General features: G+C 59.7%; 1 protein-coding gene across 2 annotated transcripts in view; it reads left to right on the plus strand.

Moving 5' to 3' along the window:
• Nucleotides 1–27,877, plus strand: part of Cdh4 (cadherin 4) — a 409,216-nt gene that overhangs the window by 366,072 nt on the left and 15,267 nt on the right. For both annotated transcript variants that reach the window (XM_026407825.2, XM_026407824.2), the window contains exons 8-9: nucleotides 15,428–15,565; nucleotides 23,626–23,811. In XM_026407825.2, the coding sequence (XP_026263610.1) occupies nucleotides 15,428–15,565; nucleotides 23,626–23,811 (324 nt within the window). The remainder of the gene's footprint in view (nucleotides 1–15,427; nucleotides 15,566–23,625; nucleotides 23,812–27,877) is intronic.

The following is a 27,877-nucleotide window of genomic DNA, read 5'->3' on the forward strand; positions in this document are numbered from 1 at the left end:
CCTGGCAGGGCCCAACCCTGACCTCCACCTGTGCCCACAGGACCAGGACCTGGCAGGGCCCAACCCTGACCTCCACCTGTGCCCACAGGACCAGGACCTGGCAGGCCCAACCCTGACCTCCACCTGTAGCCACAGGACCAGGACCTGGCAGGGCCCAACCCTGACCTCCCAGCAGTGGCCACAGGACCAGGACCTGGCAGGGCCCAACCCTGACCCCCACCTGTGCCCACAGGACCAGGACCTGGCAGGGCCCAACCCTGACCCCCACCTGTGGCCACAGGACCAGGACCTGGCAGGCCCAACCCTGACCCCCAGCAGTGGCCACAGGACCAGGACCTGGCAGGGCCCAACCCTGACCTCCACCTGTGCCCACAGGACCAGGACCTGGCAGGGCCCAACCCTGACCCCCACCTGTGGCCACAGGACCAGGACCTGGCAGGCCCAACCCTGACCCCCAGCAGTGGCCACAGGACCAGGACCTGGCAGGGCCTCCATTCCCCCATTCTTCCCTCTGCTAACTGAGGCTGAGCCAGGAAAGCTGTGCTGCCCTGGCCACAACAGGACACCTCTCCTGGGCACCTCAGCCTCCTAGGGAGCGAGGTGGGGGCCCAGGGTGGTCAGGGGTGTCAGCCCTGAGCCAGCCAGCACAGAGTGAGACCACCCGAGGAGCCATGGGACTGTGGGCTGTGACCGTGGAGTTTGTGAGCTTGCCGGAGGCGTCTGAAGCTAGTGGCCCATCATGGGGGGAAGGGAGCTCTCCCGGGGGATGGGGAGGGGCGCACGCCCACCTCTCCTCCAGTTTTATCGGGGCCCCAGGGAAGTTTCCACAGACTCTCGCCAGGGCCACCTCGTGACTCTTGACTGACAGCAGGATCGCCTCTGACTTCCAAGTCCCCGTGGTGCTGCTGTCACCGTGGAGGGGAGCTCTATACCGGGGTGACATGCTCAGGACCTGGTCAACCCGGGGTCGCCTGTTCTAACGGGATCTTGTTCCCACAGATTCTGTCACTGCGGCTCTGCTTCCAATTATCCTGTCGCCCTGAGCCCTGGGATCTGGTCTGCGTAAAGGTCCCTTCAGGGGACGCGTGTCCTTCCTAACAGCAGGGAGGCGCTCGGGCTGCTGGTCCTGCAGAGGGCTTCCGCTGCAGGAATGTGGTGATGCTGTGGGTGTGAACCAGGAAGCATGTGGGGTCGGCCTGGGGGCCCAGTTTGTAGAACCATCCCTTAACCTCGCGTTCCCACTGCCCGTGCCTGTCTGCTGCCTGCCTCCCCCAGCGCACAGGAGCAGGGGTGACACAGAGCAGCCCACCACAGGAGTGTGTATTGAGCACCGACTGTGTGCCACCCTGCACTGCTAACCTGTGCTGGACAGACAGACCTGGCACTGCCCTGGGACGGCGCTCTAGGTTGGGCGGCAGAGCACGAAAGCCAGAGAACTGCAAGCCCGTCAGGGGAGGCCTACACAGGGCCCAGGGCGGACAGCGCAGCGTAGCCATGACTTCTACGCCTGGTCCTGGGGTCCTGGGCTCAGTAAGGGCCATCTGAGGCCATGACTGTCCCCTTCCCCCTGCAGTAAAAGTAAGACCTCCAGGGTCATGACAGCCGAGACAGCCTGGCCCTCCCCTGGCTGCGGGTCCCCACGGGCCCCCACTGTCCCTCTCAAATAGGCCCAGGAGGCCAGCGTCTGAGCTGCTCCCTCCATGGGCACCTGGAGATTGCCTTGGGGACTGAGGTGGCCCCAGATGGCCCCAGGATCCTCGTGACCCACAAGGTCCCTCCTACACCTCCTTGTGGACCTCCACGCATTCCCTGGGCCTTGCTGGCTCTGGGCCGCCCCTGGAGAAGCGGCCCCTGTGCTGGGGACAGAGGCTCATGCTCATCCAGCAAGGCCCGGCTGTCAGCGAAGCCACAGGACATGTCACCTGAGCTGCTCCCCCTGGCGGGGGAGGAGGCTGACCTGGCACAGCCACAGGACAGCGGTGCTGCCAGGCCCTGCTCCTTCCTCCCCGTCCCCCGCCTCCTCCCTGAGCCTTCCTCCCCCCTTTCCCATGCCCCTCCTCCATCCCTTCCTCTTCCTCTCTCCTTCCCCACCCTCCTCTTCCTCCCCAACCCTCCTCCTGCTCCCCTCCCCCCTCCCCTAGCCTTCCCTTCTGCCCTAGCCCACCCTCCTGTGCCCACCCTCCTGCTCCTCCCCCGGCCTCCCCGCCCCCCTCCCCCATCCCTCCCCTCCTGCCTCTCCCCCCCTTATTCACTGTCCCCTCCTGTCCTCCCCCACCACATGGACCCTCTGCCCTACGGTGGTTCTTGGCTCCAGTGGAAGCAAGGGGAGTGGCTGGGGGAGCCCTGGGGTGACCAGGCCCAGTGTCCTTCCCTGTGGGGATGGTGCTTCCTTGAGCTCCCTGCTCTCCCCGGCTGACCGGAACAGGAGCTCCTGTCTGGGGCAAGGTCGCCTGCGATGGACCGGGGCTTGGGAAACCAGTGGCCAGCAAAACGGCAACCGGGTCAAGATGACCCATCTCCAGGCACGTGCAGGGGGTCCCCTACCGTCCTGCTGCTGCAGACCCCAGGGGCTCTCGCAACTCAGGCCTGAGCTTTGGCCCAAAGGAGACATGACCATCTTCCTCGTGGGGTCCTGGTCCTGCCTCGGCTGCAGGACACCCCACAGGGTTGTGTTGGACGCGACAAACCTGGTTCCCCCCCCCCGAGGACACCCGCAACCCAGCGAGCGGCCTCTGCAGGAGGGGAGACCCGCCAGCCCCGTCTCATTGGGGGAGCCGTGAACTGGGCGCTCCTACGGATCAAACCTAGGAGAGACTCCAAGTGGCTCTGGTACCTGGAGGCTCCCTGCCCTCCCCCCAGCGGGTCCTAAGTAGAATATTCATGGAGCGCCCCGGCTCAGTTACGAGGTGAGTGGGTTCTTGGAGACAGCGCACTGCTCCAGGCTGCGCCAAGTAATTAGCTCCGGCAGCCCTGTTCCGACCCCGCCAGCTGCGCCTGATGAAGTCCATGTCCCTGTGAGAGACCCCTCGGCCCCTCCTCCTGCAGATGGCCATCAGCGTCACCTCCTCAGTCTCACACTTCAGTCGTCAGGTGGCACTGCCCCTCCTGACCCTGCTGGGAGTTCATCTCCATCGTGACTGTCACACAGAGACACTGTTGGTGACAAAAGCAGCGCCTCCCCTCTGCTCAACAGCAGAGTGACACCTGGGGGAATCAAGGGACGCATGGTCCACTGTGTCCCACACCTATGGCCACAGCCCCTCCCTGCCACTGGCGCGAGGGGGCGTGTGCGTGCTGTCTTCTGCAGCAACACCCGTGGGCTCGGCACCAGAGACCTCCTCCTGGGGTGGACGCAGAAGAGGACACCTGGGGCAGAGGCACGCCGTCCTGAGTCCAGCCTGCCCTCTCCTGTCCTCAGACCTGTCCCCACCCAGCCGTGCTCACAGCTGCCACAGTGTTGTTACGGTACACATGTGGCTCTGGTGCTGGGGGACCCCATGGCCAGCGTCTGTCCCCTGTGCACCCAGTGAGCAGCAGCCTGTCAGCCGTGTCCAGAGGCCAGATTCCTGGGGAGCCGCCTGGCCATGGGCTGGCCTGATCAGCCAGGAACTGACTTGAGAAGAGGCCCCAAAAAGACACTTCCAGGTCCGACCCCCGGAGCCCTGAGTGTGACCGTGTCTAGGAAAAGGTCTTTGCAGATATGAAAAGAGTTAGGGTCTGGAGAGGTCTTTGGGGGAGGGTGACCCCACCATGGACCAGCGTCCCGATAAGACACAGGTGGAGGGACACTGGGACAGACACAGGGGGATGGCCACACAAGGAGGCAGAGACTGGAGGGATGTGGCCTCAAGCCAAGGGACACTGGTGCCACCAGGAGCTGGGAGAGGTGGGGAGGGTCCTCGCAGGAGACCCTGGAGGAGGCCTCGGACCTTGGCCTCAGACCTCTGTCCCCAGGTGGCTGTCTGAAGCCACACCGTGTGTGTGGCCATTTGTTGTGGAGCCCCCGGAGACAAGGACGTCCCTGGGGCTTCTGGGGGGGGGGGCCTCACTTTTACATCACCTTCCTGAGGAGGGGAGACCCACAGAGGAGAGAAGCCACCGTGAGTCGGCAGCGCCGGGAGCCGAGGTGAGTGAGGGTCGCCGAGGCACGGGGAGTAACTCGCCCTCAAACCTCGGCTGACCTCGGCAGAGCAGGACGCAGAGACGCTGCTCACAGGAGAGAGCAGTTCCTGGCCCATCCCCAGCGCTGAGAGAGCACTGGTTGGCTGCTTTACCCGTCACTCACCATCCAGCCCGCCCCCATGGGGCCCTGCCCGCTGCTCCCCAGGGCAGAGACAGACTGGGAACAAGGCTGGATGGGACGACCCAGTGGTGGTGAGGTCCCCGTGAAGGACACAGAGACCCAGATGGACGGAGCGGGCGTGTTCAGGCTCACAGCCTCCAGGAGTAACACGGGCCGAGGGCTGAGGACACCCAGGAAGCCGGCGCCTGCACATCCCGCTCCTGCGTCAGGCCCCCGCCAACAGGGGCCCTGCCTGGAGGAGACCCGCGGGCCTCTGGGGTTCCCTCCTCAGCACCTGCCCTGCCGAGGCCTCCTCTGGACGCTTCTGTTCAGAGGTCCCCAGAGGTGGGCTGGCAGGAACAGGGCCGGGCCCTTCTGCAGGAGTCTCCGCTGGGAACAGGGAGGACTGCAGTCACAGCCACAAGTGTGTGTGGGCAGTGGTCACTTTGTGACCACCCCCCGGCCACGGCCAGTGCAGGAGGTCACCAAGATGCATCCCGATTTCTGGGCTGGTGCACGAGGCCCCCAGCCCCTGGAAGGGCTCTTGCCTCCCTTGCTACTGCATGGTCCCTGGGTCCCCCCAAGCAAGCAACTGGGGACCACTCCCCTCCAGGGCAAAGGCAGGTGTGTGTGACACACCTGTGTGCACACATTCCGAGTGTGCACCGTGTGCGTGGCTGGGCCTCTGTGTGCCTCGGGCACTGCCCGGTGTGCACGGCCCCGCCTCCCAGAGGTGTGCAGGCAGGGTCTGCTCCTCTCACCCAGAAGGACGGCGGGGCTCTACAGGACTCTGTGGTCCACTTTCCAGGGGACTTGCAGACTCCGCGGGCAGCCTGGCCACCTGGAAATGGTGGTGGGGTGAGAAGTGGCCAGGAGGGACAGGGCTGCTGTGAGGAGGCCAGGGCAGGAGGCTCGTCTTCCACAGAGCCTGGGGAGGGACTGTCAGAAACACAGAGGCGCTGCAGGAAATCGCACAGGCGCTCAGAGGCCGTGGGCAAGGCCAGCCTTTACTCGGGCCAGAAGGGCCTCTGGAAGCCGGCTGGCAAGGCCCCTGGGCAGCAGGGCACCTGTCTGTATTCCTGACACAGTGCTGCCCTGGGCCCTGACTGGAGACGCAGGGATGCAATCTACGCGATCGGCTCGTTTTAAATTTGGACCAGGCGAAGGGAAGAGCTGCAGTTAGAATGGCCACCCTGAATCCAGTGAAGGCTGAACACACATTCTGGAAACACCACCAACTCCCTGTTTCCACGGGGTGAACGGCTTCCCCACTAACCAGGCTCCGCAGCCATCGGACACCCCCAGGGAGCCACCAAAAGCAGAGTTGCCAAGCCGCGGCCACCACCCAGATCCCCTCCCACCCGGCCACCCTCGGTTGGGCAGCCTGGGAGCTGGGTTTAAATCGTTGGCGAGAAACACTGAACACGTGGCAGAGACCACAGGTGGCCTCTCGACCCTCCGGCCCCGAGCACAGCATTTCCTCTCCAGCCCCTTCAGAAGTGGTCAGCCAGAGGGCTGGGCCCCGCAGGACGGCCAAGGGAAGTAGCTCCCACCCTGCCAAGGCTGCCCCAGGGAAGGGGCCCCACAGAGACGCGGGATGCCCCCTGTGGGCCGTGTGGCCACTGCAGGAGCCTCTGCTGTCCAAGGGCTGCTTTCCGGGAAGAGGTGAGGAGGTCTGTGCAAGACCATGGAGCTGCTCTCCACTCCCTTCAGGGACAGAGTTCTGGTCACCGTGAGGTTCTGCGAGAACGCATCTCAGGTGAGAGCAGAAAAGCCGTGGAGCAGCTGCAGAGGACCCTGGGCAGGAGCCACCACCCAGAAACGTCCCAAAATACCCAGAAATGTCCAGAGAGGAAAGAAAGTGCCCGTGTGTCCCAAACAGGCTGCCGGGGACATCCGAAACCTTGACAAGAGCAGACACAGCACACCAGACGGGTCCAGGAACGCGCCTCACAGCCCGGCCCCGAGTCTCCAGAGCCCTCCTCCCAGCCGCGGGTCCCCTCGGCCTCTCCCTGGCACCAGCGCGGGAGACAGAGGCCGGGAGAAGCAGCCCACAGCACCTCCCTCCGAAGCACGGTGAAAGGAACCACAGAAGGCCCTGTCCCCTCTGAGGGGACGGAGCCGTCAGCCACCCCAGAGCCACCAAGCAAGCCCCAGGCACTGACACGGGCTCTCCCCCCCTCTCACGGGCTTCCCTGCAGCGCCGTGCTGTGCTGGGCTGGCCACGCGTCCACCCTGGAGCAGCAGCCGGGCTCACAGTGCTCGGCAGGGGCGCAGCCTGTTCCCGCTGGGGCTCAGTGAGACGGCACATGGCCCAGGCCAGGCCGCAGAGGGACCCTGGACGGCCAGGGGCTGGTCACAAGCAGGGGCCCTTGGGAACAGCTGGGGGTGGCCTGCTGGGACAGATAGACAGCGTCCATTCCTCACAGGGGCCCCTGGCAGGACCACCGGGGCTGCCCAGCCTCCCCCCACCTGGTACTCTCCTTCCTCTGCACCCAAACCCACCGCCCCCTCCAGGAAGCCCTCACGGGTCATCAGCAGCCTTCCTTGGCAGCTCCTCTTCCCTCAGCGCCAGCGAGGGGGACGAGACAGCGACTGGCTTATTTCACTTAGCATGATAGTCTCCAGTTTCATCCATTTACTGGCAAATGCCATAACTTCACTCTTCTTTAAAGCTGAGTAATATTCCATTGGATATATATACCACATTTTCTTAATCCATTCGTCTGTTGAAGGACACCTAGGTTGTTGGTTCCATAGTTTAGCTACTGTGAATTGAGCTGCTATAAACATTGATGTGGCTGTGTCACTATAGTATGCTCATTTTAATTCCTTTCAGTATAAACCAAGGAGTGGGATAGCTGGGCCAAATGGTGGTTCCATTCCAAGTTTTCTGAGGAGTCTCCATACTGCTTTCCATAGAGGTTGCACCAATTTTCGGTCCCACTAGCAATGTATAATGAGGGTGCCTTTCCCCCACATCCTTGCCCACATTTCTTGTTGCCTGTATTCTTGATGATGGCCATTCTGACTGCAGATGGAGTGAGTACAGTTTTGACTTGCATTTCTCTAATTGCTGATGTTGAACACTTTTTCATGTTTGTTGCTCAATTGTATCTCTTCTTCTGTGAAGTGTCTGTTCAGTTCCTTGGCCCATTTACTGATTGGTTATTTGGGTTTTTGGTGTTAAGTTTTTTGAGTTCTTTATATATCCCAGAGACTAATGCTTTATCAGAGGTGCATGTGGTAAAGATTTTCTCCCATTCTGCAGGCTCTCTCCTCACATGATTGATTGTTTTGTTTGCTGTGAAGAAGATTTTAAGTTGATTCCATCCCATTTATTGATTTTTGATTTCACTTCTTGTGCTTTAGGAGCTGTTGAGGAGTTCAGCTCTGACATGATAGAGAGTGGGTCCTACATTTCCTTCTATTAGGCTCAGGGTCTCAGGTCTAGTGCCTGGGTCCTCGATCCACCTTGAGGTGAGTTTTGTGCACAGTGAGAGATAGGGGGTTAGTTTAATTTCACTACTATGGATTTCCAGTTTTCCCAGCACCATTTGTTGAAGAGGCTGTCTTTTCTCCAGTGAATGTTTTCTGCACCTTTGTCTAGTCTGAGATAACTGTTTTTATGTGGGCTAGTCTCTGTGTCCTCTATTCTGTACCATTGGTCTACATGTCTGTTTTGGTGCCAATACCATGCTGGTTTTGTTACTATAGCTCTGTAGTACAGTGTAAGGTCTGGTGTAGTGATGCCTCCTGCTTCCCTCTTCCCACTAAGGATGGCTTTAGTTATTCTGGGTCTCTTATTTTTCCAAATGAATTTCATGATTGCTTTTTCTATTTCTATGAAGAACTTCATTGGGATTTTAATAGGAATTGCATTGAATCTGTATAACACCTTGGTAATATGGCCATTGTGACAATGTTAATTCTGCCTATCCAGGAGCAAGGGAGATCTTTGCATCCATTTCTTTTAGTGTTCTGCAGTTTTCATCGTAGAGGACTTTTACTTCCTTTGTTAGATTGAGTCCCAATTTTTTCTTTTTGAGGCTATTGTGAATGGGGTAGTTTTTCTAATTTCTCTTTCAGTGGATTCATCACTGATGTATAGGGATGCACTTGGCTCATGAGTGTTGATTTTATCTCCTGCTATTTTGCTGAATTCATTTATTAGTTGTAGAACACTTCTGGTGGAATTTTTTGGATCTTCTAAATATAGAATCATGTCATCAGCAAATAGTGATAGTTTGAGTTCTTCTTTTCCTATTCGTATCCTTTTAATTTCTTTCTTCTAATTGCTCTGGCTAGAGTTTCAGGGACCATGTTGAATAAATGTAGTGAAAGAGGACACTCTTGTCTTGTTCCAGTTCTTGGAAGGCATGTTTTCTCTTTTCTCCATTGAGAAGGATTGGGTTTAGGTAGATACTCTTACAGTGTTGAAGTATGTTTCTAGATCCCTGGTTTTAGAGTGTTTTGAACATGAAGGGTGCTGTATTTTGTCAAACACTCTCTTTCCATCTATTGAGATGATCGTTTGATTCTTGTCTTTAGTTTATTAATGTTTATTGATTTCTGCATGTTGAACCAACCTTGCATCCCGGGGATAAACCCCACTTGATCGTGATGCACAATCTTTTTAATAAGTCTTTGTATGCAAAATATTGCCAGTATTTTATCAAGAATGTTTTATCTATGTTCATGAAGTTTTTTTTTTTTCCTTATTTGTCTTGTCTGTTTGGGGCATCAAGGTGACACTAGCTTCATAGAATGATTTTGGAATAATCGGAGGAGGGTTGGTGTGGACTCTTCCTAGGCAGCTCTGGTAGGACTCAGTGAGAATCCTGTGCTCCTGGGCTTCTCTTTGTTGGTAAGCTTTTGGTGACACCTTCAATTTTACATTTTCTAGTCCTCCTGATTCAATGTGGGGAGGTCATATGACTCTAGAAATTTGTTGATGTCCTCAAGATTGTCAATTATAATATAAATTTTCAAAATAGTTTCTGATTATCTTCTGTATTTCAATAGTGTTTGTTGTGATATTTCCTTTTTCATCGTGAATTTTAGTAACATGAGTTTTCTCTCTTTCTCTTCATTGCCTACGCTAAGGGCTTATCAGCTTTTCTTTTTTTTCTTTTTTCTTTTTTCTTTCTTTTTTTTTTTTTGGCTTGTTTCAATTTCATTGATTTCAGCTCTGATTTTAATTATTTCCTGTCTTCTGCTATTGGTGTTGATTTGTTCTTCTTCTTCTAGGGCTTTGAGATGTAATGTTTGGTTATTTATTTGGTGACTTTCTATTCTTTTAATGAAGAAAGAATACACTCTTTGGGTATACTGTTTGGGGTATAAATATTTATGATTGTTATGTCTCGTTGATGTACAATTCCCTTAAGCAGTATGAATTGTCCTTCTTGGTCTCATCTAATTAACTTTGGCTTGAAGTCCACTTTATCTGATGTGAGGATAAAAAGTCTGCTTATTTACAAGACCCATGTGAATGATATTTTTCTCGCGTCCTTTTACCTTCATTCCGTCGAGGTCTTTGCCCATGAGGTGAGTCTCTTGGAGACAGCATATTAATGGGTCTGGTCTTTTAACTCAATCTGCCAGTCTATATATCTTTTGATTCAATCTGCCAATCTATACCTTTTGATTGATGAGTTTGGACCATTTACATTTAATGTTATTATTGAGAAATGATTTTTATCCTCTGCATTTTGATTTATTTCTGGTTTTTAATTTGAATTTGTTTCTCCTTTGACTGACTGTTCTTCTAGTGTAGTTCTTCATTTTGCTGGCTTTCACTTTTATTTTTCATTTTTTCTTCATGAAATATTTTATTGAATGTGTTTTGTAGTGCAGTCTTTCTAGTTTTGAATTCTTTTAACTTTTGTTTATCATGGAAGGTTTTAATTTCATTGTCTGAAGCTTAATTTTGCTGGGTATAGTATTCTTGGCTGACATCCATTTTCTCTCAGAGCTTGGTGTATATTATTCCAAGACCTTTTAGCTTTGGGGGGTCTGGGTTGAGAAATCAGCTGAGATCTGGATTGGTTTCTCACAAGATGTTACTTGCAGTTTTTCTCTAGCAGCCTTTAAAATTCTATCCTTATTCTCTATGTTAGGCATTTTCATAATAATGTGCCTTGGTGTGGATCTGTTGTATCTGTATATTTAGGGTCTTGTGTGATATTGTATTTGCTAAGCCTCCTACATTTGATTTTCCATTTCATTCTTTAGGTTTGGGAAATTTTCTGATATCATTTCATTGAAAAGATAGTGCATTTCTTTGGTTTGTATCTTCAAGCTTCATCTATCATGAAAAATCTTAAGTTTGGTCTTTTCATGTTAACCCATATTTCTTGGAAGTTCTGCTCATGGTCTCTTAATATCTTTTTCTCCATGATCAACTTTATTTTCAAAATTATATATTTTGTCTTCACTGCCTGAAATTCTGTCTTCTAAATGGTCTAGTCTGTTGGTGATGCTTTCAAGTGAATTTTTAATTTGGTTTATTGTTTCCTTCATTTCAAATATTTCTGCTTGATTTTTTTTAGAATTGCTCTTTATTTCACTTCCTGAATTTTCTCTCTGATTTCACTCCTTGCATCGTCTTTACCTCACAGATGAGTTTAACTGTGTACATTCTCAACTCCTTCTCTGACATTCTTCCACTGGGGTGTTGATGGACTCTGTTATTGGGGTATCTTGGTTGGTTTGGGGCAGTTTGTTCCCTTGCTTTTTCATGCTGTTGTGTGTCTCCCCATTTAACAGTGTGGCTCTGAGGCAGTCGAGTTCTTAGCCTGTGGACTTAGAGTGTCCCTGAAGTCTCCCGTACCTCAGGGTTTATGACAAATAGCCACGGCACCCGATGCAGACAATACACAGCATTAAACCAAGCAGTCCCTGCTCTGGTATCTGCCATGTCAACTGTCAGAATAAACAGAAGTCGTAGGTTTTTAAAGAGGCGATTTGAAGACTACGTTCCACGTGTTCTCTGTCTGAAGTGGAATTCCTTTGTTAATTTGGGAGGTAGTCACTTCTGAGACGTTCTGGTGCCATCCCCAAGTCTGAATTACTTCACTCCTGTGGTCACTCTGCCTAGGGTGGGGAAGAAAGGTGACCCTGTCTCCCCTGGGATTAGGGAAAGGAGAGAAAGAAAGGTCGTTTAAAAAAGTCTCAGTGGCAGAGCAGCAAGGGCGGTTTCAAAGCATAAAGTGGACCACGGTGGCAGGAGAGGGCTAGGGCTGGGGGAGGGCTCAGCCTTGCGGTGACGTGGGGACATCCTGCAGGCCCCATGGAGTCCGTCCTGGGGCCACCAGCCGTGCACAGCCCCACTAGGACCCCTGGGGCTTTGCTGCCCACACCTTGGGATATAGCTCTCGCCACACCGTCCACTCTGTATACTGTGCAATTTGGGTTTGGGCGTGCGTTGAGTGATCACCACCTCCACGTAACTCCTAGATGCATTCGTCACCCAGAGGAGACCCCTTCACCGACACTCCATCCCCCACCGCCCCAGCCCTGGCGGCCACCCACTTGCCTGCCTCTGCAGACTTGCCCGGTTGGACCTTTCCCAGGAGCAGCAGCGCTCAGGGTGTGCTATCCTGCCCGGCCTGAGCTCCTGGGTGGGCAGCAGGCAGCGGTATCCTCCTGTCACCGCTGGGCAGATGGGCTGCGTCTGGTCCCTGCGGTCACTTGGGCTGTTGGCTGTGTAAATGCTGCTCCTGGGAGCTGCTGAAGCGCACTTGGATCTGTTCCCTGGAGCAGGGTTCCCGGGTCATGTGGTAAGCAGGGCTGAACTGCCCACAGTGTCCACTGTGCCGCCTCACCTCTCCACGGCAACCACCCAGGGATCCTCTGACCGCACTCATGCCCAGGGCAGACAAGGGCAGGCGGCAGGTGCTGAGCCACACGAGAAGCCACACCCCAGCCTGCTCTGCTGCTCAGCACAGAGGGGAAGGGGATTCCAGCTGTGACCACCGGGGAGCCCCAGAGGTGTGAGTCCCAACAGAGGGCCACAGGAAGCTGGCACAGAGCTGCACAGCCCCGTGAGGGGCTGGCCCTTCCAGAGCAGTGGTGAGCAGCACCTGCCCTGCTCCAGCCTCACCCAGGGAGGGAGGGTGCTGGGGTCTAGGCTCTCAGCCTAGATTCACCCCTGGCCACCTGCTGGGTGCACAGAGCCCAGAGTGGGGCGAGTCACGCTGGCAGCCTCGCAGGTAGAACAGGCCCTGGTCGTCAAGGGAGGGGCAGTGCCAAGGGTAGCTTCAGGGTCCCTGCTGCTGGCCCAGCTTGTCCCAGGCGACCTGGTTGGCTGTGCATCTTGCTGGGGAGGACCTCGAGGCCCTAGGTCAGGCCAGCCACTGCGTGATTGACCGGTGCTCTGTGGAATCTGCATGCTGAGCTGTGCAGAGGTGAGAAGAGCCCGGGACAGCACTGTGGTTTCTTCTCTGCTCTCAAATTGAAAATGGTCAGATCACTGTTGGGTGAATTCACTCAAGTTCTCTGTTCACGGTGTGGCCGGCTCCAGGGGTCCCCCTGTTCTCTGTTCCCAGTGGGAGCCAGTCTGGGCTGGCCACCAGGAAGCCCTGTCCTGGATATTCACAGGTGTCCAGTGGGGGCCACCCTGGACACTGCCCACCCAGTCACTTCCTTTCATCTACGTGAAGGGTTGATCGTGAGCAGAGGCTGCATATCCAGGGCCCCCAGGGCCTGCAGGGCAGATCACTGGACTCCAGGGCATGCCCTGGTCAGCCCTGACCTCAGGGGAGCTCTAGCTCCCCAGGGAGACATAGATCATTGGTAAGACGGGGGCCGGAGAACAGGGCTGGACACATGTGGTAAGCTCACCTCTCAGGGCCGAGGTGGGGCCAGAGACCCCAGAGAACTGGGTCCCGCCTGCCATTCTCCCGGGTCCCTCCACTGCAGCATGAGAAGGTGAGATGCACAGAGTCCCGCCTCTGACTCCCTGAACCCCAGCCGTCACCCGCCACACAGATGAGACACACCTTTAGGAGCTATTTCCAGGAAGGCCTCGTGGCCCAGCTCCATGGCAGAAGCTTGGATGCTGCCCACCGCCTCCCACATGCCCACAGATCCAGAAGGGGCAGGTGACCCCGGCTAGGCCTGCAAGGACACTCTGAGCCAAGCCACAGAGGAGCCTGAGCCTCCTGCCCACAGTCCTGCCTCCCAGAAGCCAGCCTAGCCCGCCCTCTAGTGGCAGTCACGGCACTCGCCTGCACATACAGACCAGCAAGCACCACAGGAACCTGCGTGCACATGCACACACAGCACACACAGGCACACCCTTGTACACACCGTACACACCTGTGGGTGCCCGTGCATGTGTCCATTTCTAAACTGTCATTCCCCCCAGTGTCTTCTGAGTGCAGTAGACAGGTGGGTCTGAGCACAGGCTGTGACGATGGCCGAGGGTGCCATCCTGCCAAGGTGCATGTGGAGACCTGGTCCTCTGGTGGCCTTCTTCCTGTCCTCTGATTATCCCTCCTGCGGCCCTAGTCCTGTGTTGTTCTCGAGACTCTCGGTCTGGCCCCTTCGGCCAGGCCACACGGCAGTGGGGAGGCGAAGCCTCACAGACCAGTGCACAGAGAGCGGGGGTGCAGAGGGCCCTGGGACGGGCGCCTGGGATCCCAGGAGGGGCCTGCAGTGCCTGTCCAGCCTTGGAAAGAGGCGCTGAGAACCCATGCAGCTTAGGCTCCTTCTTACTGGGGGTGAGCCGGAAGGGGAGAAACTCAGACTCTTAAAGAACTAGAGAAACCGGTGGACATGAAGACAGTCCCCAAAGAGGCGGCTGCTGCCCGGACACACATCCTCTGTCTCCAGCCACAGGGCTGCCTGCACCATGCTGCCCGTCCAGTGGCCGGGAGGCAGAGATGGGATGGGGCGGGGGCACCCGGTGCTTGGACTCACTTCTGTAGCCTGCTGCCAATGTGGTGCCTCCGCCTCAGCCCGTCTCTGCAGCGTCCCAGCCGGAAGCCAAGCGCCGGAAGCCAAGCCCGCAGTGCCACAACACCAGGCCCTTCCCGCCTCTGGGAGCGCCAACACCCACCGGCAAAGGGAGGAAGCACCGGGAGGCACACTGCCAGGCGTGGGCAGGCGGGTCTCCATGGGGATGGACAGAGACACAGCCTTGTGCTGGGAGCCCGAGGGCCCTCAGACAGGGCCCTCTGCCATGAGCAGTGCCACCATGCCCAAGGCCAGCGAGGCGGTGCCCGGTCACATGAGCCTGCACCAGCCTCCGTGGCAGAGCCCAGCAGAGCTGCTGCCAAGGGCAGCCAGTCCAAGTGGTGCAGACTGGACTCTGCACATGCCCACCCTGCATGCAGAGGCTACCCGGGCAGCAGAGGCACCTGGCGCAGCCTGCTGGGACTCCCCGGGCACATCTCAGTGAACCGGGTACTGGGCACTGGTCTTGTGCTCACATCCTGCAGGAGCAAGAGTCAGGTTCATGCAGCACTTGGAGGGCATGTAGAGGGCCCCTTTCTGCCTTGGTCCCCAGAACCCTTGCTGCCCACATGGTGCCAGTGAGAGACGCGCAGGTCCCACAGACAGCTGCCCACCAGGCTGCAAGAGCCTTGGCCTCTAGTCAGGGAGGGGTGTGCACAGGCCAGCGCTGCTGACGGGGCTCAGCATCCTGCACTCCCCAGGCCGGGAGCGAGAGGCCGAGGCCCGCTGCGTGGGAACGTGCAGGAGCTGCCCAGCTCGCACGTCTTCCCACAGCCACACCTGGGCCCCAGACCTCCCCACCCATCTTCCTTCCCACCTGAGTCCTGCCTGCACTTCAGCGAGGCACCCCGACCCGTGGCCGTGGCCCTGGCCTGGGCCTCCCTTGGCCAACTTCCCCCTCTGCTCCTCCAAACAGAGAGGATCATGCCGAGGTTCTCTGGCCCCTGTTTCATCTGGCACCAAAGGCGACCCATGCCCATTGAGGGACCCTGAGATGGAGACCGAGCCGACCTCCTCCTGTCACCTGTCACCGCCCCAAGGGAAAGGGACAGTTCCCGCAGGCAGCCTCAGCCCCAGACTCTGGAGAGGGCTGTCCTCGGTCCTCTGCACCAGCCCCAGCAGCACAGGCACCCTGTCCAACAACGCCAGACTGACCTCTCCTCCTCGCACCCTCCCCTCCAGAAAGTGCAGCAGTACACGGTCATCGTGCAGGCCACCGACATGGAAGGCAACCTCAACTACGGGCTCTCAAACACTGCCACGGCCATCATCACGGTGACAGACGTGAACGACAACCCCCCCGAATTCACCACGAGCACAGTGAGTACCGAGGCCGCCGCGGCACCCTCAGGGCTCTGATGACCATTGCTGGCTGGCCACTGCTGACGCGTCTCTCCCTCGCCCTGCATGGGTGGAGGAGCTGGACAGGTTGTGGATGGAATGGCCCCGGCACAGGCAGCTGAGGCTCAGTGGGCCCCCGAGCAGGTCCCCTTGGAGGAGAGCGGCCAGAGGCTCCACAGGGAAGGGCCCTGGGCAGGGAGCTGGGGCTCCAGTTCAGCCCTGAGAGTAAGGGACGTGGCACCCAGAGGGGAGCAGCAGGCCCGACTGACCTCTCGCTGCTTGTGGAGGCCATGTGCAGCTGTGTGCAGCGGCCCTGCCTGGCCGAGGCCTGAGTGGGCCTTGGCCAGAGCAGGTGCGTCCCTGCATGACAGTGGACAGTGGACACCCCTGTGGCCCATCCGCAGAGAGGGAAACGGTTGAGGGCAGCCATGCTGGTCGGGTCTGCTGGGTGGATCCGTGTGCACCTATTCAGCTTGGCCTATGGGCCCCCTGCCCAGGCACAGGGACACTGTCCTCCAGGGTTGGCACTGATGCACAGGCTCCACTCCCTCCGAAGTCCCCCAGAGCACCAAGCCACCACAGAGTCCCCTCTGGTGAGCCCCGTGGCTCAGGCCTGGCAGGACTTGTTGGCCTCCTGTGCCACCCAAAGGTCTGCAGGCTTCCAACACCCTTCCCCAGCACCCTCCACAGGACTCCGCAGGCCTTGAGGGTGGGTGGCACTGCGTCCCCAATCCGTCCTGCAGGCCCTGTGAGCAATGCTGACATGAGAGGCACGTGGTCCGACCAGCTGCCTCCAAGAGGCCAAGACCAGGGCTGCAGGGGCAGGGCCAGCCCGGGCTCCAGGTTCCAGGGCTCTCCTCCCCCACACACCACCCCTCGCTGCGCCAACCTCTCCCCGAGGGCAGAGTGGAGAGGGACAGTGTCCATGGGACACAGCAGCACAGCCAGGAGCGCCCGCCCATCAAGCAGCCACCAAGCCCCTGAGGGGTCAGACTGGGGTGGGCCAGGACCCGGGGACCCAGGTGACACACAGCCCAGAGGAAGCAGGTGGCTCTGGGCCCCAGATACTGTGCCACCAGGGGAGAGAGGGGCAGGGGGCAGAGGGAGGACACCCTTCATGGTGAGCAGGTCAGCGGTGCTGAGGAATGCTGGAAGCCCGGAGCTCCTCCCCAGCGCCCTCCTGTGTCCTGCTGGGCCAGATGGGGACGCAGCGCCATCTAGGGGACAGGTGCAGCTGGCCCGAGGGGTGCCCTGCGTGCTGACCCCCTAAGCCCGGCCTGGGGAAGCGCTGGTGCCTCTGGCCAGGGAGGCGTCGGCTGGAGGAAAGTCCATCTCTCAGGCTGCAGTTTCTATCTGCTCTCCTCCCCAAGGGGCAGCTGTCCTCCCTGCTCTGGAAGGAGACCAAGCAGAGCAGAGCCCACCCCCCGTGGACGCAGGGGTGCTGGCTGGCGGGGTGTCGGCCCCTCCCTGAGCAAGCTCTCCCCACACGAGAGGGTCCAGGGCACCATCTACCCCCGGGCAGGAAGCTCGCCTAAGTGACCTGAGCAGGGAGCAGGGGTCACGAACCTGGCATGAACCTGCCCCAGAGCAGTGCCAGGGCCGCCCGCCCCTCCGCGCTGAGGGCTCCTGCTGCCCCAGGGCAGGGGCTCGGGACAGGGCGTGCTCCCAGGGACACACCCTGCGTGGTGACAGCCAGCTGGTGTCTAGATCTTGGGGGCAGCAGCTGTGGCTGCTCTCCCCACCCCCGGGACCCTCACTGCCCCCAGGAAGCAGCTGAGGACCAGGCGGCTGTCATGGAAACCAGGTGGGAGGGGCCAGGCCAGCTCTGCGCCCCTCCAGCCGAGGGCACGGGGCGCGGGGTGCTGAGGGGTTTGGCCCAGCATGCCACAGGAAGGGGGCGCCTCGCAGGCGGATGGGAGTGCAGGAGCCCTTGGGCTGCGTGAGATGCTGAGCCCCACCTGTTCCCAGGTGCTCTGGAGGAGGTCTTGCTGACCTAGGAGGGCCTGGGAGCTGCAGGGATGGATGGAGGGCCGGGGCCCAGGCTGGGCCTCACCTAGCTCAGCAGAGGGCAGCCTGGGGTGGCTGGTCCTGCAGCTGGGATGGCCTGCCCGGGTCCCTCACCTGCACCTGGGCTGGACTCCACCTTCCCTGAGGCATGCCCGCCACACGGGAACCCAGGCCAGATCCCCCATCAGGGGTCCTAGTGTGGCCCGGGCATCAGTGATGGGCAGGTGGGAGGGAGGAGCTCTGTGGAGCAAGTGTCCACCTTTCTTCATGCTGGACATCAAGACAAACCTCAGGCTGTCCCTTGTCGGTCTGCCTGAGATACTCTGAGACTGGGGTAAAATCTTGTGTTTGGCCCAAGGTGACCTGGGTGACCTGGAGTGCCCCCCCCCTCCCGGGAATCCCCACCTCCCTGCCCCCAGGGCCAAGGGTAGAGAGGCCGTTCCCTGGGAGGCTGGGGCAGGGCGGGGACAAGGGGACTGTGGTCCTGACCCAGACGGACAGAGAGTCCTCGCCTTCTGCTACCAGCTCTACACGCCGTCTGCAGTGTGCTGTCTGCAAAAGCCAGGCTCAAGGTGTGACGATGTGACAGGCAGGGGCCCTGGGACACTGCCCAGTGGTGGAGAGGGTGGGGCAGGCTGGCCACACTGGCGCATGCGCATCCCAGCTTCTTATCAAGCTTGATGGAGGACAGTCGGGGCTGAGAGACCCTCCCTGCCCCGCTGTTTGTCTTGATGTTTAGCTGTAGATGGACTCGAGGATCAGACCCAGGGCCTCGCCAGGCCAGCGCTCCGCCTCTGAGCCCCCGCCCAGCCCCCTGTTCTTAACTGTTAATGAAGGTCATTTTCCCTCCTGCTCCAGCGGCCGCTGCCCTGCCCACTGAAGCACACGGCCTGCTCTTGGTCCAACGGCTGCCCTCCTTCCCAGGGTGCTGCAGGGTCTGCTGGGGCGGACACCACCTTCAGACGCCACCCCAGGGGTCTCCTGCTGGCCACCTCCGCGGGTCCTGGGTGAAGCCCTGGGGCCGTGCCCCCAGCCCCGGGCAGCCCTGGAGCCCACACCAGCTGGCCTCCCTCCAGCCAGCGCCCCCACCCCAGGCGCATTCCTGAGCCCCTCTCGTCCCTCCTAGCTGTGTGGCTGATCCCTCTGAGCTCAGAAAGTCTGTCCCCATTTCACACTCGTGTGTAACACACTTCGAGGGGGCCCACGTGAACCGAATGGTCGCTGGGCCCTCAACTTCCACACAGCACTGGCCTCCTGCTGGGCATCCAGAGGCCTAGAGTCCTGCCCAGATGGCCCCCAGGACAGGGGTTTGAGCAGTAGCCACAGCCTTTCCTGTCCTCCGCTGTGGGGAGCCAGGGGCGTGGGGGGGACGCAGGCCTGAAGTCCCAGGAATGAGAGGGAGCCTGCGTGTGCTGTGGGCTGGCACTGGAGGGACCCTCCTGGGTGAGGACAGACTGGGCCAAATGGTTCTGAGGGGGTGGGAGACCACAGTGGCCCCAGTCCCTCCCAGCAGGACGTGAGGACAGGCAGACTTGAGGACCTGCAGGCTGGAGGGGTGACCACGGTGTCGGCTCCGGGCTCTGGGACAACACTGAGGTCAGCAGCTGGTGCTGAGGGGTCACTCTGGTGGAGTCCTTGGTGGACTGGCCTGTGGCCTCGGACCTGTGTCGGGGGCCCGTGGTGGCGGGAGCACCTGGGGGAGAAGGCTGCTCCTGCCCGGGGCCCGGTGCCCGCCCTCCCCAGGGCGCCCAGCCTCACGTCCTGCACAGCCCCCTCCTCGGGCTGGCCCCTCCAGCAGCACCAGGGACTGGGGCCAGGCCTCCCAAACTGGTCTTCAGGGCACGTGATCTAAACCTCTGGGGTCTCACGGAGACGCCTCGCTCAGAGGCTGGACAGGAGTCACGGGGAGCCGAGGTCTGTTCAGAGCCTGGAGACCACGCAGCAGGGCTGTCCCCAGGGTCTGCCTGGTGCCGGGAGAAGGCTGAGGTTTGGGGGCCAGATGCACCACGGGCTGGCTGGCACTGCCCTGGGACTGCTGGACTCGTCCAGGCCAGCTTCCACTAGTGGCCACCTTGGCACCTCAGCCTGAGAGTGAGCCCCACCTCCCAGCTCCTCCATTAAGGGCACAAACCCAGAAGAGAGAAATTCTGACCAGCACGGTTTCCTGAGAACAAGACGGTGGCATCTCGAAATTGGAGTAGACCTGGTGCCCCTGATCGGGCTCAGGTGTGCGGTGCAGACCTCAGCCGCAAAGGGGTCATTGGAGCCAGTCCCCCTGAGCGCCGGCCCCCCTGAGCGCTGGCCCCTCTGAGCTGCAGGGCCAGGGGTCAGACCTCCCATCCCCACCCAATTTCGACTCCCTCCCTGACCCTCCCACCAGGCCAGAGTCCACTCCTGGGGACAGCTGTGGCCTCATGATGAGCAGGGGTGAGGGACCCAGACCCAGCCCAGGGAGCAGGCCTGACAGAAGGCAGAGCACAGGCCCCTGTCCTCTGGGAGGGGTGGTCCCCGTGTGGGGACACAGGAAGATTCCTAGGCCTGGGGTCACCTCTCCACGGTCCTGGGATGCTCCGGGCCTGGCCCACCAAGCTGCAGGCAGGGGGAGGTGGCGATGGGTCCAGCGAGGACACTGCAGCAGACCCAGCCCCACCCTGGCCCCCGCTGGCGGATGCTGGCCTGGGTGGGTTCCAGAGCCTTCTGGGCCCCAGTTTCCCGACTGCTCCTCCTGACGGGGTGGGTGGGGAGGTGGACGGGCCTGGGGGCGGCTGCTGGGCAGCACACCTGGCTCCCATTGCTCGTGACTCCCACGCAGCCTGCTCTGATGGGAAGACGCTGCCCACTAGCCACGGCCCCGGCCCCACCACCCCTGCCCCAGGCCCGCAGGATCCCACCCACAGACAGAGGAGGCCAGAACCCGGCCTGCAAGCTCCTCCTGGGGAAGAGCCTCAGAGCCCACAGCTCTAGTTCTGAAGCCAAACCCTGCCTGTGGACTGCAGAGGACGGAACCTCAGGAACCGAGACGTCGTGCCGAGAGCCGGCGTCCTGGGAGTCTTCCACGGGAGACGACAAAGGGGGACGGGGTGGCCAGGGCCGCTGTGCTGTGCTCATCACAGGGAGGGTCCCCAAGCTCCCGCTGGGCAGAGGACCAGCAAGAAGGCCTGACCGCCCCTAAGTGCCCTGGTCACTGAGCCCAGGCTGGGCACAGCCCCTAACTGCCCTTGAACGAGGGCTGTGCAGGGGAGTGGCCAGAGGACCCCGCCCACGTTAGGACCCGGCTGGAGCAGATGAGGCAACAAAGGCTGCAGGGCGGCTCAGCCGGGGGCAGTGGGGAGGGTCTCCTTGTCCCTGCTCCAGGCAGGAGAGCTGCAGTGAGGGCGCAGGCCGCCCGGGGACCAAGCCCCACTGGGAGACGTGGAGAAGGAACCTGGGGCCGAGGACTCTTCCCCGTGGGGCCTGCCTGAGCTGGGACCAGGGCCCTCCAGGGAGGAGACACTGCCGGGCAGCGCAGGCTCAGGGCCACTGCAGGACACCCAAGCCCATGCGAGGACTGACCACTGCAGCTGGGGCCTGGGTGAGGGCTCCTGGGGAACACACTGTCCCCTGCAGCCCCCTCAGGGCTGCTAGGTGAGGCCGGAGGGGAGCCACCGGCTGGCCCTGACGCTGCCACCGGCAACAGAGGGGGAAGGCGAGCAGGGGCTGGGCATTGTCACCTGGCAGGGTCCTCCTGCTCTGTGGCCCACAGGAGCCAGAGCAGGGGCAGCATGGGCCTTGCCTGTTCAGACACACTGTGTGGGGAGCCCCTGCTGCACCACTGAGAGCTGTGTGACCATGGGCAGGTTGCCCAACCTCTCTGGGTTTCCTTAACTGAATCACAAGCTCTAAGGACACTTCACCAGACAATGAAGGTGGGGTTGCTCCCCGAGCAGGTACCAGGGGCCCTCCTGGGGTCCTGCCAATGTGGCACCTCGAAGGCCACTGGGCTTCTTGGACGCCGTGAGGCAGGACACTGAGCAGGTTCTCCCTGGACCTGGCTGTGCCTCACACGCCCCCCCACCCCCAGCCCTCTGGTTGCTAAGGGGCCTCCCCTGGACTGGACAGTGGTCTCTGCTTCGAGCTGGGACTGTGCTCCAAGGGCCTCGGAGAAGCTGGGACCCCCTGCACTCGGGACCCCGTGCGCTTGGGTCCTGGCTCCTCCCAGGAGGAGACCCCTTGGGGAGGCCCCGGAGACCTGCTCCCGGACACCGCCTTTGCTTGCCATGGGCTGAGAGGTTCTCCCTGCACCCAGAAACCTGGACATTTAGGAAGGTGACTGAGAGGGTCCTAAGCAGGTGTCCACCAGGCCCTTCTCTGGGAACCCACGTGACTTAAATAGGCCCCTCCTGCGAACAGCACCAGGTACTGGGAGTCAGACAAGGGCAGGTCCTAAGTCATCTGGCCCCGATGTGGCTACAGAGGAGGCTAGGAATAATGAAGAGTTCAGAAGGTGCTGGAGAGCCAGGAAGCCTGACCAGTGTCCACAACACTGACCCTGGCAGCTTGAACAAAGAGAGGACCTCATAGACAGAGGCTGAAAGGTCCTGGGAAGCATGACTTCAGGCATGGCTGTATCCAGGTTCCAACAGCATCACTAGGGCCCCTCTTCAGCCACACTTCCTCTGGACTGCTTTGATCCCAAGCTGTGTGTGGCAGTCCCCACACACAAACCACCCCACCCACCCCAACACCTGCAGGCTCCTGTGGTCACAGTGTGCAGGACAGAGGCAGAAACACCAGAATTGAGTCCTGAATGGCTGCTGGGGTGAGGTGCCCACTTCTGAGCAGGCACTGAGATGGGGCCACAGGGGTCTAGAACAGGGATCTGCAGCCATTTTCTATGAAGGGCCAGAGGGTGGCCATACCGCCTCTGTGCTGGCTACTCGGCTCTGACCCTCGGGAGGAAAGGAGACAGACGAAAGTACAAGACAGGATCTGCACCAACAAACCTATTCCCCAGAGCGGCACGGGTGCGTCTGGCCCCCTGGCTTGTCCCCCTGGCTGACCACAGCCCCTGGGAAGCTCAGGCCGACAGGCCAGGACCCAGGACCGAGGTGGGTGGTCGTGGCTTTGCTCCTGCAGGACCCCTGAGGTCCCAGGCCCTAGGGAGCTGGAGGCCGTGGCTGGGCTCTCCGTGTCCTGTGCTCAAACTGCACAGTGCCAGGCCACCGCGTGCATTCAAAGGCCCAGGCAGGACAGACGCAGCCTCTGCTTCAAACGTCAGTACCCATCTCAGCTCGTGGCCAGTGGCAGACACGCGCACACACTCACAGGCGCACTTACAGGCCTACACGCCACACTGTCTCCCTGGCTCAGGGTGCCTGGCAGGAGGGGCTGCAGCCCTCCCTGATGTGATAGGAGGGGGGCCGTGGCCCCGCGTTGGTCACCTGTCCACAAAGGACAACCCCAAGCCCAAACCCATGGCAGAACATAGGGGACAGAAGGAGCCCAGAGATGATTCTGATTCCAGAAGCCTCTCACACCTGCCACCCATCACCGCCTTCTCCCACCTGTGAGCACAACACGCTGTCCCATGCCCTCCCACTGTGTCTGCACTGGTCTCTGCACCCCCAGGAAAGGCTGGGCGCGGCCTGAGGCAGGGCCTGGCCCCTGTGTGGGCGGGGCTTGCTGGGTCTGCATCTGTGCTCCAGGAGGCGGGGCCTGGCCTCTGTGTGGGCGGGGCTTGCTGGGTCTGCATCTGTGCTCCAAGAGGCGGGGCCTGGCCCCTTGTGGGCGGGGCTTGCTGGGTCTGCATCTGTGCTCAGGAGGCGGGGCCTGGCCCCTTGTGGGCGGGGCTTGCTGCGTCTCCATCTGTGCACCAGGACCCAAGGCACCGCTGGCCTCTAGAGCCCTGCAGCCCTCCCTCGATGCCCCACGTGCCCCCCAGCCCCGTCACCCTGGCCTGGAGCGGTGGCCCAGCACCTCCCAGGTGTGACAGGAGTCCCAGGCCTCCCGGCCCCACACTGGGTTGTGACCTTCTCTTTCCTGACCTTTTACAGTTTGCAGGGGAGGTCCCTGAAAACCGGGTGGAGACGGTGGTCGCCAACCTCACCGTGATGGACCGGGACCAGCCCCACTCGGCAAACTGGAACGCCGTCTACCGCATCATCAGCGGGGACCCGTCAGGGCACTTCAGCGTCCGCACAGACCCTGTCACCAACGAGGGCATGGTCACCGTGGTGAAGGTAGGTGACTGCCCCCACACATACCCCAGGGCCAGTCACACAGAAATGAACTGGGCTCCGTGTGCCACCTCCCCGGTCACCCAGGGCTGGCCCGCACCCCAGCCACCAGGGCACAACCTCCAGGGCTCAGCACACCCCCACAGGCCACCGTGCGTCCCCTCCCCAACGGCCACATTCCCTGACCTCACAGAAGGCAGATCTGCCTGAAAGACTTCCCAAGCAAGCTGCCCGCGTCCAAGACGGCCGCAGGGCACACTAGTGAGCCGGACTTCCTGAGGCCTGGAGTTTGAGTGTGTGAGTATGAGTGTTTGAGAGGGTGTGTGTGTGTGAGTGTGTGTGTGTGTGAATGTATGTATGTGAGTGTGAATATGACTGTGTGTGTGTGAGTGTGTGTGTGTGTGTGAATGTATGTATGTGTGTGTATGACAGTGTGTGTGAGTGTGAGTGTGTGTGTGTATAACTGTGTGTGTGAATGTATGTATGTGAGTGTGTGACAGTGTGTGTGTGTGAATGTATGTGTGTGACTGTGTGTGAATGTATGTATGTGTGTGTATGACAGTGTGTGTGTGAGTGTGTGTGTATAACTGTGTGTGTGAATGTATGTATGTGTGACAGTGTGTGTGTGTGAATGTATGTATGTATGTGAGTGTGTGACAGTGTGTGTGTGTGAATGTATGTATGTGAGTGTGTGACAGTGTGTGTGTGAGTGTATGTATGTGGGTGTGTATATGACAGTGTGTGTGTATAACTGTGTGTGTGAATGTATGTATGTGAGTGTGACAGTGTGTGTATGTGAATGTATGTATGTGGGTGTGTATATGACAGTGTGTGTGTGTGTGAATGTATGTATGTGAGTGTGTATATGACAGTGTGTGTGTGAGTGTGTATGTGAATATATGTATGTATGTGAGTGTGTGACAGTGTGTGTGTGAGAGTGTATGTATGTGGGTGCGTATGTGACAGTGTGTGTGTGTGACAGTGTGTGTGAGTGTATGCAGTGTGTGTGTGTGTGACAGTGTGTGTGAGTGTATGCAGTGTGTGTGTGTGTGTGACAGTGTGTGTGAGTGTATGCAGTGTGTGTGTGTGTGACAGTGTGTGTGAGTGTATGCAGTGTGTGTGTGTGTGTGTGAGAGTGTATGTATGTGGGTGTGTATGTGACAGTGTGTGTGTGTGAATGTCTGGCACCAGGGATTGGACCCAGGGGCTTAACCACTGAGCCACATCCCCGGCTTCCTGTGCTTTCTGCGCGATGGAGCCCTCCGCTCTTCCTCGCCCCGTGCCGTCCCTGGGTTTGGGGTCCAGGTGACAGACTAACCCAAAGGACATGTGGTGGCTGTTCCCCTGAGGCAGGCAGGAGATGTCACCCTCTGTCCCAGGGACGTCTGTGGGCCACACTGTCTCAGGGTGGCCTGGTCTGGTTTGTGTCCATTGGTGTGAGTCTGCGTCCCACGTGGGTGACCTGTGGACGCTGGTCCAGCTCTTAGCTCTGCTCTCGAGGGCGCTGTCTGCCTCCTCCGGTTTCTAAGTGGCCTCAGCCTGCCACTGCAGGAGCAGGGACCGCCTGGCTGCGTCCTGCCTGCTCTCGTGGCACCCGGCACCTGGGAGATGGTCGTGGTCACCCGGCACAGACAGCTGAGCAGCTGTTAACCCCGAGCAAGAGCACAGACGAAGAGGAAAAGAACAGAGAGTCAGGTGTTCACAGAGCAAGGACAGGTGGCACTAAGGCGAGTCCAAGGCCAGGTGGGCCAGGAAAGAGAGAGGGAAAGCAAGTCTAACTGAGGCTGAATCGCTCAGAGACTGCGTTTGGCCCACAGTGGCAGAGCCTTCACCACAGAACTGTCAAGCCTTGGGGGGAGCCCTGTGACATGTCAGTCAACAGAAACCCGGATCCTCTCTCTGTCGGGTCTGTTGTGCAAAGCTTTCGCCCTGTGGGGTGCCTCGTGGTCCAAAACAACTGCAAGAGCTCCAGCCAGTATAAGAATGTTACAGATGGCAGGAAAGAAAAAAAAAAAAAAAGGCTCTTCTCCACTAAGGAGCTGTCTGGGCCCTTAAGGCCCTGAATAAAGGCTCCACATGAAAGGATGTCCCTTTACTCTGGACCTCTGGAAACACTTGTCCATATCCTATTAGGCAGAAGGCAGACACGTGGTCCTTCCTAGCCAGAAGAGATACTGAATCAGAAGCTTGTCAGCTGGACACATTTCCCAAACCTCTGCTGCCAAGGACGAGGAGCGGGTGGTAGGAGGCCACCAGCCACCTCGGCCTCGTCCAGCAGGGTGAGGACAGGGTTCTCCAGACTCTTTCCCTCACGTCACGGCACCGGACATGAGGTTTCCCTTTGTTTAAGATCCCCATCCCAGGCAGCCGCTGAGCCCTGGTTCTGCTGAAAGCCCCTTCGTCCCTGTTTCCACCTCCCCTCGAAATCCCTCAGACAGACGCCAAGGGCAGCATGATGGAGCCCGGGGCACGGCACCCGGCCCTTTGAGCTTGGGGACTCCAGTGCAGTGGCTGAGATGCATGGGCCTGCTGTACCCCGAACACTGTTGACCCTCATGAGAAGCAAGTGCCAGGCAACTGCGGGAGCCCCCGGGACAAGCTGGGACCCTGGGTCGGCCTGGGCACTGGCCGTCGGCCAGCAGCCAGCCTCAGGACAAGCCTGGGCCCTGCAGGTGGCCCCACGAGCAGCACAGAGCCAGCCCTCTGCCCAGAGCACGTGGTGTCCGGAGCCTGTAAGCAGGAGGCCGTGTGCCCCCCACGCCTGCAGCTCCTGGGCCCCCAGGCCCCCGTCCTGCCAGGACGCGTCGCCCTCTCCACACCTGGCCTGCCCGCCACATGTGCTCCACCTCTGCGCCCATGGTCCAGGCCGACCTCCCTCCCCAGCTGTCCTGAGCTGCCCCCTGGCAGGCTGCTCATCCAACCTGATCCCCACGGGGCACTTGGTGCTAACGTCTCGGGACTCCGTGTAATCCAGAACATTCCACCCCTTTGACCTGTGGAGACGCCCCCAGGCTAGCTGGCCACGGGGGGTCCCTCTTCAGGGTCCACCTGACAGCTTCCCTGTGCGTCTGACTGTCCACTGCACCAGCCTTCCTGCAAGGGAGCGCACAGACCTGCAGGCCCTCCGTGGGGCAGCTGTGGCAGGGGCGCAGCAGGCATCAGGGATGCCACGGCGTCCAGCTGACCCCCTCGCGGTCATCTAGGCCTGAGCAGCGGGCTCTGAGGTGGGCTGACCCCCTCAGGGCGGCCTCTGCAGCGTGAGGCTTCACCCCTCCGCCCAGCAGCCGGCCAGGTCACCACCAGTGCGTCCCCGTCCACACCCGCACGGGGTGCTTTCCAGGTTGTGTCCACACCCAGACATTCCCAGGGGCTCTCCCTCTCCACAGAGGCCCTGTGTCCACTCTAGACTCAGGCTCAAGGACACCTGCGTGGTCCTGGGTGGCTCAGGGGACTCTACAGGTGTGACGGTGGGACCTGAGAGGGCAGGGGCCCAGTGCAGTCAGGGGCTCCTACAAGAGGGAGGGTCAGTGTGAGGGGCGTGGGCACGAGGGAGGTGGGGGACCAGCACTGCTGGCTCTGAGGACACAGGAAAGGCCAGGCATGGGCAGCCCCAGAATGGACTGCACCCTGGAGCCTCTCGAAGGGGCTGGTCACCCAGTCCCTGGATTTAGCCAGAGAGACTCTGCCCGGGGCTGGCGGAGAGCCGAGGCCTGGTGCTCCCGGCCACCAGCAGGAGCGCGGTGCTCTTGAGCCCAGCAGGAAGGAGACAAAGCCCACTCCCTCACCTGGCTCACGGCCCCCACACCCTCCCAGAGACCCCCGAGGGTCCCCAGATCCTGGGCTCCCTCACAGCTGCGAAGCCCGTCTGCTGAAGATGGCCGTCACTGGGCCCAGAGCCAGGGCCTGGGGGTCTGGAGGCCGCTGCTCAGCGCCACAGCAGTGGAGGGCGCCCGGGGTGCGGGGGCTTCCTACTGTCACCAGGAGGCAGGACTCCACAGAACTGTCCTCCAGACTCAGCCCTGAGGGAAGAACTGCCGGGACAGCGCCGTCCTCACCCCCAGGAGCTGGA

This window comes from Urocitellus parryii, chromosome 6 (genome assembly GCF_045843805.1).
Source record: "Urocitellus parryii isolate mUroPar1 chromosome 6, mUroPar1.hap1, whole genome shotgun sequence".
In the NCBI taxonomy this organism is placed as follows: domain Eukaryota; kingdom Metazoa; phylum Chordata; class Mammalia; order Rodentia; family Sciuridae; genus Urocitellus; species Urocitellus parryii.